This window comes from Syzygium oleosum, unplaced genomic scaffold, assembly GCF_021117445.2.
Source record: "Syzygium oleosum isolate NSW1041296 unplaced genomic scaffold, Sole_v2.1 Sole_v2.46, whole genome shotgun sequence".
NCBI classification, from domain to species: Eukaryota; Viridiplantae; Streptophyta; class Magnoliopsida; order Myrtales; family Myrtaceae; genus Syzygium; species Syzygium oleosum.
The window spans coordinates 1,581,202-1,590,871 of NW_026607530.1; the positions used below are offsets into that span (position 1 = coordinate 1,581,202).

General features: G+C 38.9%; 1 protein-coding gene across 1 annotated transcript; it reads right to left on the reverse strand.

The window, feature by feature from the left end:
• Nucleotides 1-873: 873 nt before the first annotated feature.
• LOC115692683 (protein ACTIVITY OF BC1 COMPLEX KINASE 1, chloroplastic) lies at nucleotides 874-7,772 on the reverse strand. Its single transcript, XM_030619620.2, has 14 exons — nucleotides 7,341-7,772; nucleotides 6,949-7,155; nucleotides 6,758-6,847; nucleotides 6,499-6,645; nucleotides 5,791-5,955; nucleotides 5,505-5,645; nucleotides 5,237-5,416; nucleotides 4,369-4,564; nucleotides 3,347-3,474; nucleotides 2,588-2,659; nucleotides 1,721-1,833; nucleotides 1,489-1,636; nucleotides 1,347-1,416; nucleotides 874-1,233 (listed from the first exon to the last, which is right to left on the reverse strand). The coding sequence occupies exons 1-14, from the start codon at nucleotides 7,656-7,658 to the stop codon at nucleotides 1,169-1,171; spliced, it is 2,040 nt and encodes a 679-aa protein (XP_030475480.1). The 5' UTR covers nucleotides 7,659-7,772; the 3' UTR covers nucleotides 874-1,168.
• Nucleotides 7,773-9,670: the final 1,898 nt, after the last annotated feature.

Here is a 9,670-nt window from a genome sequence, read left to right on the forward strand (position 1 = left end):
GCGCATGCTCATTGTATGTACCACTACTTTATTAAATTTATTTACGATCAATTGGACATTGCTACACGTATATATAATCCAATTTCCGCGGAAAAAAACGAAGGTAGTTCAGTAAAGAAAAGATATTTGATAGTATGTAAATGGGATAGATAAATGGACTGTGGATTCCTTTGGTGTAAATTGAGGTAATCCATCCCAATTGTCAAATAACCATAATTTCACTCGTTTGATTCTTAAACTTGGTCATTGGAGTTGTGCTTGTACTCACAGGTCATGTTCAAGACTATAATAAAGGTCACCACCTTTAGATATCATGTGACATTGAGATAATTATTAATCGACAATTATGTCTATACATTACTTATCCTATGTGTAAAATACCTCGTATTTGTGTAACATTACATTCTCATATTCGCATGTAGTTCTTAACTTACATTTATGTTTGTAGCTTACCTTCAGTTGTTGTAGATTACCTTTCTGGTTTGTATCATACCTTTTTTTATGGTTTCAATAAATTTCATAAACACAAATAGCTCACAAATCAAGTCCTTTTAGTATTAACCAATCTAATCTAATCTAATCAAATCATACAACAAAAATCAAACTCAATTTGACCAAAACCATATAAGGGGGGAAACACATTGGCCAGCTACAAATTTCGATTTTTTAATTCTAGTATTGAAGAATAGATTGCCAAATAATTCTTCAATCTTCCTAATTTCCTAAACCTTCCACTTCTCAACAATGCAAGATTGGTCCCTTCTCTTAAGCTCTCTGCACTACTGATGAGTACACAAATTCTTCACTCATAGACGACACGTCTATATGCAAAACGTACGGTAAAATAAGACGATCCAATTAGAGAGAGAACCATTTGAAAGGAGGAGATATATGTGTAGATATATTCAATAATCTCATGCTGTTGCAGTCGAGGCGTCCAAGGACCTATACAGTTAATTCAAAAAACTCACTACAATTCATATTTTGACAAATTATATACATCTCTTTGGCAATTGGAACCAGAACAAATACTGTGGTTTAAATATAATGGAAGAGCTTCAAATCAGTAAAGCAGCAAAAAAGTCATCGCGAGCATCTGCAGCAACTCAATAGTGCTTTTGTTTACCTCAAATTGACCTCTCTTCAGGGTGCTCCTGAGTGTTCTTTATCATCTTTGAGACAGGACAGATTCACTCCATGAAAGCATAAGATCCCGAGCAACTGTTGGTAAGTCTGCAAAATGGAAAGCACGTGAATTTTAAGAAAGGATGTAGAACTGGGGCAAATGAACTTGTTTTCATGTTTGGCAGTGCTTAATTATCCTTTGAACATGGTTAAAGTTTTACCTCGTACTACTTCCAAAGCTATTGAGGGTATATCTATTTGGTCTTCAACTAGTCTGTAAACATCCACGAGCTGCAAAATCAAGCGCCACAACTCAGAATTCACATTAATTAGAGTTGAGAATGTAAAGCTTCACACACATACCTCCTGAATGTGAAGCTTTGAATCTTCTGTCAAAGCAAGGATGAGCTGTCTTCGAATCCCTTCATCAACGAGGAAAAGGCGAGCTCCATCCTTGATGGTATCTTTAAGGTCGAGTTTCCTCTCAACTTGCCAGTCTCTTGACCTTTGCCTGTAGAAACAGGATCACCCCAGTCATGCTCACATACCATGATTACCATATAAGAGAAAGTCTAGCCGGCAACAAGATACATACATGTCCTTTCCCCGCAATGCAGGGTTGCTGCTCATCTTAGCCACATTTTCCTTGGCAAGGACAATAAGGTTTTCGAGCCGTTTCCACTGGAAGACGCCATCTTTAAATAAAACCTGTAATAAGATGAGAACTTTCATGAGTTGCACCCTCAGTGTGACTTTCCCGTTTGCAAGTCATTCCCCAAGTGCTGCTGTGCATCACCAATCAGTAAACAGTCATCTTAGGAGCTTCACTAGGCCAATTTGGACGCACTGTGTAATGAAGGGTAAAAAAAAAGAAGCAACATGCTTTAGCTTTGCTGCCAAGATTCGCAAAAGTGCTCATCAGAGAGAGGTGAGGCCAAGTTGTTTCCAGGTAAATTGCCTTGCAAAAGACAAGTGTGCACACATGATCTGTTCCCAAGTGAACAAAAAAATAAACAGCACTATTTATGAATGGACGTAAAGAAGCACTAAGACAGTGACTGATTAACAATGCTTCTTAAAAGCTACAACTCAACACATACTAAGAGTTAAGGATCTTAATCTCTGCATCTTGATTTAATTACAAGAACATCCATTACTATTTTTAGTACTGCAGAAATGCATATATATCATCAACTAGGGTTGGGAAGACGAAGTTACACAGCTTGCCCCCATCTTTGGAACTACACTTGCTTGGAGCTGAAAGCTTAGATCATTTAGTGTCAATATAGGGTTTGGAAAGCATCGGGATGCCCAAGCGATAGAGGTCTAAAGCACACAGAAATGGATGTGTCTACATTACAAGCATGCCGATATTAGACTTTTTTTGTCAAGAACCGCAACTTCAAAGAAAATGAAGTTCATGTCCCAACAATTTGATTAAATGGAATATGCCTGATTGTACCTGTATCAGGCGCTCGCGTAGTGCAGGATTGGGGTCTGTCAGAAGACGTTTTGCCACATATGGATAAGCAACCTAGTGAGTGAATGTTGTCAGCAAAGCAAGAAAATATTAATCCGCGTATCATTAGTTGAAAATTAACAGTTAACTAGAAAAGGCAACCATGTAGTTCTCTGTATAAACAGTTGGTCTGTGCCAACAGCATTAAAGCCTAGTTTAGTTCCTCAATGCAACACGAATGAGAAAAAAGCACATGAAGCTTGAAATTTTGTCATGCTTTTAGAAATTGATACCCTGTTTAGATTTCTTCTATTAATCCCTAGCAATACATAAATGAGACGAATCTATAAAATGACAAATCAGATGACTTGCAGAAATAGACAAGAAATCTATGAAAAATGTTGTGGAATGATAAAGTTCCAAGTTTGCTGCCCCTACATTAAAGCAGTTGTATAGGAAGCATGGTTTATTTTTACACTAAAGAGCATTGACATCTCCAGAAAAGAACAGAAAAGGAAAAAGATAAAACTAGATTGTGATCATCTCATTATTTCTAATTACATTTACGCACAAGTAGGAGTAATAATGAGATTGGAAGATTTTCAAATCACTGACAGGTATTGACAATTGAAAGTTGATTATCTACTAGACATCTTATGAAAGTGAAGTATCCTTTTCCATCATTGTAAGCAAGGTAAACTGATGAATCATCTTAGCGGGAAAAAAAAAAAGACAGAGGAAAAGCATGCAATTAAGTTGCACCTCCAGAAATTTGAAGTCAGGCTTGAGAGTGAAGCAGATCCCCTCTTGAGTCAACAAAGAACGGATAACCAGTGAGAACCTCTCAGGGATACGGATGGGATACTGATAAACTAATTGGTTAAACTTCCCTGCAGCATACAAGGTGAAAAGGACAGCTGCCATGTCATTATTTCTCACATGAATAAGGAAATTGAAAAGCAAAGATTGCTCTCTCTTAATGTTCAAGGATAAAACAATTTCTTGAGGTCCTTGCGAGGACTTACTCTCATAAGATAATATTCCCATAAGAAACATGTATGTGCAATATGAAAATTAAAGACATGCCATCCCTGACCATCAAACACAATGATATGGATGCAGAATGAAACGTTTACACTGGCTTCTTGGCCAATGGGATATATATGACCCCCCAGATGCATTGGGAATAATTCTCTCTTGTAATATGACAGTTGGCAACTTGGCACAAAAACTCCAGCAGATTTCAAGATTTGTTTGTTCTTATCCTTTTGATTACTCCACAAATGTTAAAGAATATTTTCAAGACACATGGCAGACTTAACTTTCCCATGGGACCAAACATACAAAGTTGAGCATGAACATAACAAGCACCAGTCAATGTGACATCAGTGTCCACTTGACAGAAGTCAAACTAATGCCCTTTTTAACGCGTCCAATAGGATTTAGCTACATGGAATGTTTTCTCTGCTGTAAAGACACAAGCCCAGTCAATGTGAACCAGGGCCCACAAAATGATATTGGGAGTTTAAATTTGCTGGTGGACCTCCATAATAAGTATAATATAGTACGAACTATAAAATTTTTCCTCCTTCATCTGGGACTTGGGCTGTTAAATCTAAAACACGAACTGTTCCTTAAAAATTTTCATGCACGAGCAACGAAAGAAAAGGACCATCATCTACAAAGAGAGAAAATCCACCAAGGACAAAAGAAGTCGACAATTTCCAGATGATTTTGTCCTAGTGAAGGGATGTGAGTGCAACAGAAGTTGAAAAAGAAATTACCAGTAACGCTTCGGAAGTTAAAATCAGAGAGTCCTTTTCCAGAAGAGTTCTGCCAAATTGCTTCTAAAGCTGGAATAATTGGAGCGACATCAGTGCCACTAGCCAAGAAACCAAGCCTGGTGAAATCATTTGCCATCTCCACATAGTCCTCATTTACAGCATGGACAACAGCATCAATCAGAATCTGCTTATTTTGCTGAAAATTCCAAAGTAGATTCTCTTTCAATTCAAACATCGTTGAAAGGATATCAATGAGACTTCATAGCAAAGAGTGCGAGTGAGAAAAAAATGCTTCTGAATTCATTACTCCGCCGTTCATACTAATTCTAGCAAACAAGTCATATCACCATCTTTTATTTGTTTGGAATAATCATCTCCCTCTCTACTTACTTCCTTCCATATGGTTAAACAGTGACTATTTCCATGTTTCATGCACGAGGTCCTCTTTCTCTGGTTTTTTCTTAATTCAGACTTTTTTAAGGAAAAAGGGGAAACAGGCCCCTTCTTACTTCATGTAATTAAAGCTCTTAACAATGAATGAGGTAGCTAAATAACCCAAAATAATATCTATGTGCAGTCGAGAAATAGAGTTGACTAGCAAGCTGTCAACAATGAATCAAGAGGCACCTCGTGTAAGAGGAGAAAAAACCATTTAAAAGATGCTGACTTCTTTTTAAGTTCAAATATATTTTCGTATTCTACTTGCCTACTGCTCTGTCTCAGTAGAAGCTGTACTTTGCATCCTATTGATTCCTTTATGATATACTTACCAGATTTCTCTCAATATTTCATTAGACTCTTCTCATGGTTCCCCCTTGATTAATTCATGAACATGCGCTCACAGTACTTCTTTTCCTTCGTACATTACCTGACTGAGGACAGCAACATTGCCAAAGTCTACATAAGCGATACGTCCATCGCGCATGGCAAAAATGTTTCCAGGATGTGGATCACCATGGAATAACCCAAATTCTAGCAATTGCCGTAGAGCGGCACTTACTCCAACTGTCAGAAATCCATTTACATCAATGCCAGCATCCTTAATCGCCTGACATAAATGGGAAAATTAACAAATTTTGGTTACTGCCTGGGATAATATTTGACAACACAAGTTTATATCTTGTCACAGTTCAAACCTGTGGGTTAGTACATCGAATACCATCAATCCACTCCATCACCAGAACACGAGAACCAGAAAGCTGCTTGTAGACGCGTGGGATTTTAACAGTAGGATCATCCTTAAAGTTCTCCAGAAAATCTTCAATATTTCGGGCTTCCTGGTAAAGCCAGAAAAGATATTGATATGATTAATAAACTCCAGAAAGAAGACAAATGCCCATGCATTAATAATTTCCCAGTTTGGGAAACTTTTATTTTGTAAACAATAGTACTTGTGTTCAAGGAGGCAGTTGTGGAAGGTACCAAGGTGTAATCTAGCTCCTCCAGAAGTTTTTCACCAAACTCATCAACTATCAGCTCTGCATTGCACCCCAGCTTCTGCAGACTGATGCCATTCAAAAACGAAGCAAGAGTACGAAATAGGAAAAGATCTCGGTATATAATGGGTTCTATATCAGGCCTTTGCACCTGCAATCACGTGAAACTCATCATCAAAATCTGACAATCATATGTGGCAAAGCAATGTGATACGAAAGTTCTTAAATGAGATAAACTAAAACAAACGAACTTCAGTGCTAATGGCATAGTTAAGTTTAACAAGGTCAAACAGTTAGAAGTAACTATCTAATTTTCAAAACAAAACAAGTAATAGACATTATTGCATAAAAGAGAACAATGTATGAAAGGATAATCTAGAATGTTCAGTAACCATAGAGGTAGATGTTGAATTTGTTATATCATCTCCCAAAACAAATGCTACATCATGTATGCTTCTCGGGAAAGTAAATATAGATAACTTTTTGGTAAAGATGCTGTGGACAGTAAAAAATATTTATTTTGCATGACTACTGCCCCTAAAGCAATGAAATAAAACCCAAGAACTTCATCAGTTAAGTATCTGCTACAGCAGAAATGTGAAAACAAGACGGGCCTGCAAGTCTCAATTTTTTTCGATAATGTAGAGCTGTAGATGTCAGTGAGGCAAGAGCAGTTCACAGCATGGAAGACAACCTTAATTGCAACATCCTCTCCAGTATCACGTAACGTAGCTCTATAAACTTGACCCAAGCTTGCGGCTGCTATTGTCCGAGATGAAATTTTGCTGAACACGGCTTCAAGAGGCCGCCCCAACTCCTCCTCTATGATGTTGAAAGCAACCTACTTGTCATGTCGACACGATTCACATCAGAAAACATCCAAGGCAGTGTGAAAAAGCTTATCGAACTCTTAAATAAGTTTGCCTCTTTCTCTGTTGAATTATGCCATTCACCTGATTCGGGAAGGAAGGGACATCGTCTTGTAGAATGCAGAGTTCGTTCATGTAGTCTTCTCTAATAATATCTGGCCTGTTTGCAAGAACCTGTAAAAAAAAAAGGAACAGAAATTCAGGGAAAAGGGGATTAGACCACCAAACGCTTATGCATCATCCAGAACATATGTTGCAGCCGAAGTATGACGAACCTGACCAGCTTTGATAAAGGAAGGCCCCAGGTCGCACAAGAGATTCCGAAGCTGCATGGCGCGAAACGGAACAACCTCCTCGTCGCGTCCGACAAAACAATCGTACATGAGGGTGGACCAGTAGAAGCCCAAGTTCCACACGATTTCGACTCCCCTCATGACGAGCGACAGGATAGCCCCCCTGGATTCCAAGACCTTGCTCCTCACCTAATTGCACAGGGCAGCGAACATACGCTTCAACCTCACATAAAGAGGACACGGAATTACCATACCATAAGAAGCACAGCAAGTTAGAATGACCATCACCGACAGCAACAACATCAACAAGACCAACAATTCTATGCAGCCGGGACAGTGGAATCAGACAAAGAGCGAAGACGAAAGAATAGTACCATCTCGGGAGTGTACTTGCGGAAGGGCACGCAAACGCCGCGCTCGATGTCCAGCCGCTCCATCGCGGCGCTGGACTTGGCGAGCTGCAGAGAGGAGCCGCCGCCGCCGCCGCCGCCGCCGCCGCCGCTCCTCCTCCTAATGGCCCGCGGCGACGTGGCGGCGGCGCCGTCCAGTTCGACCGTGGCCGCTTTGCTGATCAGGGCGAGGCGGGAGACGCGCGGAGCCGAGCTTCGACGCGCGACTCGAGAGCTCCGTCCGGGGTAGGGAGGAGGCCGGCAGGGGCCGCGGACGGAGGTGGAGCAGCAGGTCAACTCCATTTTTTTGGGTCTGGTTTTCGGAGCTTGTGGCACGGTGTGCGAGCTGCGATGGATGGAGAGATTCGGATCCCAATTTCGAAATTCGGTTGAACGGAAAATCGACCGGAAGAAGAGAAGACAAGAAGCAAGGAAAGAACAAAGCCCAGCCACATAATAATTTCAATTTTAATTAATTCTATTTTCAAACGGTTTAATTAATGGATTTTTTTTGGGTAAATACTTAAAAAAAAGCCTTACGACATAAATATCCCGAATTATTTTTTGGTTGTCAAAAATCCTAGATAGTGTCCACTGCGATACAAGTACCTCTAACTCTTTTTGGGTCACAAAAAAATTCAAACTTATAAATATTATGACGTAGATATTTTTTATTTTAGTTTCATTCAGAATATATAAGTTTGAGGTTTTTTTGTTCTGATTTAGGATTTTTTGATAAATAAATTTGGGATATTTATATCGCAGTTGACATAGTTTAAGGTTTTTTGCGGTATTTAATTTAATCTTTTTTTGGCAAGAAACAAAAGGGGAGGGACCATGATTTGAGTAGGAATGAGTGGTTCTCTATTTCGGTGACGCCATAAATTCATGGGAAAGTGTGGATAATGCATCATTTCTCCAGCGTGGGGTGGGGCCCAAGACACGCGGCGATATTGTGGGCCCCGTTTGCCGTCTGACCCACGTGGAACCCTGACGGAGGTTTTCTTGTTCTGGGGTGTTTAGGGCGCGAATGGTAATTATTCTGTTCCAGAAAACAAATTCTTGTCAGAAAATTGATTTCCGGAATTCTTGCCAGAAATTGATTTTTGGAGGAGAAATCTGTTTGATAAAACATGATTAATTCTGCTCTAGAAATTGATCTCTGGAATAGAAATCTTTTTTTATTTTTTTATTTTTTGGGCACCTTAAAAAAAATAAATTTCACTCAAAGTAGGTGCCCAAAGGTATTCTAAACCATTTTGTTAAGTTTTGAAATTTTTTATTTTTTGATTTTTTTGGGCACCTCAAAAAAATTAAATTTCACTCAAAGTGGGTGCCCAAAGGTATTCTAAGCCATTTTATGAAGTTTTGAAATTTTTGATTTTTTTGGACACCTCAAAAAAATTAAATTTCACTCAAAGTGAGTGCCCAAAGGTATTCTAAGCCATTCTGTGAAGTTTTGAAATTTTTGATTTGTTTATATTTTTTGAAAAAAATTCACCAAATTTCCTATTTTCTCGAAATCTGACTTTTTTTTATTTTCTGGAAATTTTTATGAATTTTTCTGGATTTTTTCAATTTTTATGCATTTTCTGAAAAAAAAAATAGTGAGAAAAAGAGAGAAAATAGGGAGAATGCATTCTGGAAGAGAGAAGCTACAAAAAGTAGCTTCTCTTTTTCTTGCCCAAAACTCATTCTGGAATAAAAAAAACATTCTGGAATCAAGAATGCATTCTGGAATCAAGTATTTTTAACAAATGCATTTTTATTCCAGAATGCAAAAATTGCTCCAGAATGCATTCCGGAAATTTTTTAACAAATGCATTTCTGCTACGGAATGCATTCTGGAGCAGAATTTCTACTTCATAATGGATTCCATGCGCGGCCTTAGTCACTTCCGTTACGAGCCGGGCCCAACGCGGCCCATCACGAGAAGTGGGCCACACTGGGCCACCTACCCATTATCCGGGCCGAGTTGACCCGGACTATTTTCGAGTGCAGCGTACATGCTTTGAATTGGATTTAGCGTGTAAAGATTTCTGTTGAATCAGAAGAGGGGAGAGTAATCACGGAACGAACCCATGTATCTTTAAGCCTAGTCCGTAGCTTATAACACGAAAAGTACTTGTTGCCAGATGGTGAAACAACAGTCAACCTTTGCAGACATCGCCTACGAAAGAAACCCCCTCCAAAAAAAAATGTGAAGATAAAGGAAAATATTTACTTGTGATATTTAATCGAAACATCTTTTAGCGCTATTCCGTACGTGATGCTCGTGATAATGATTATGAAAGTTATCGGTCATTCAGAAAATA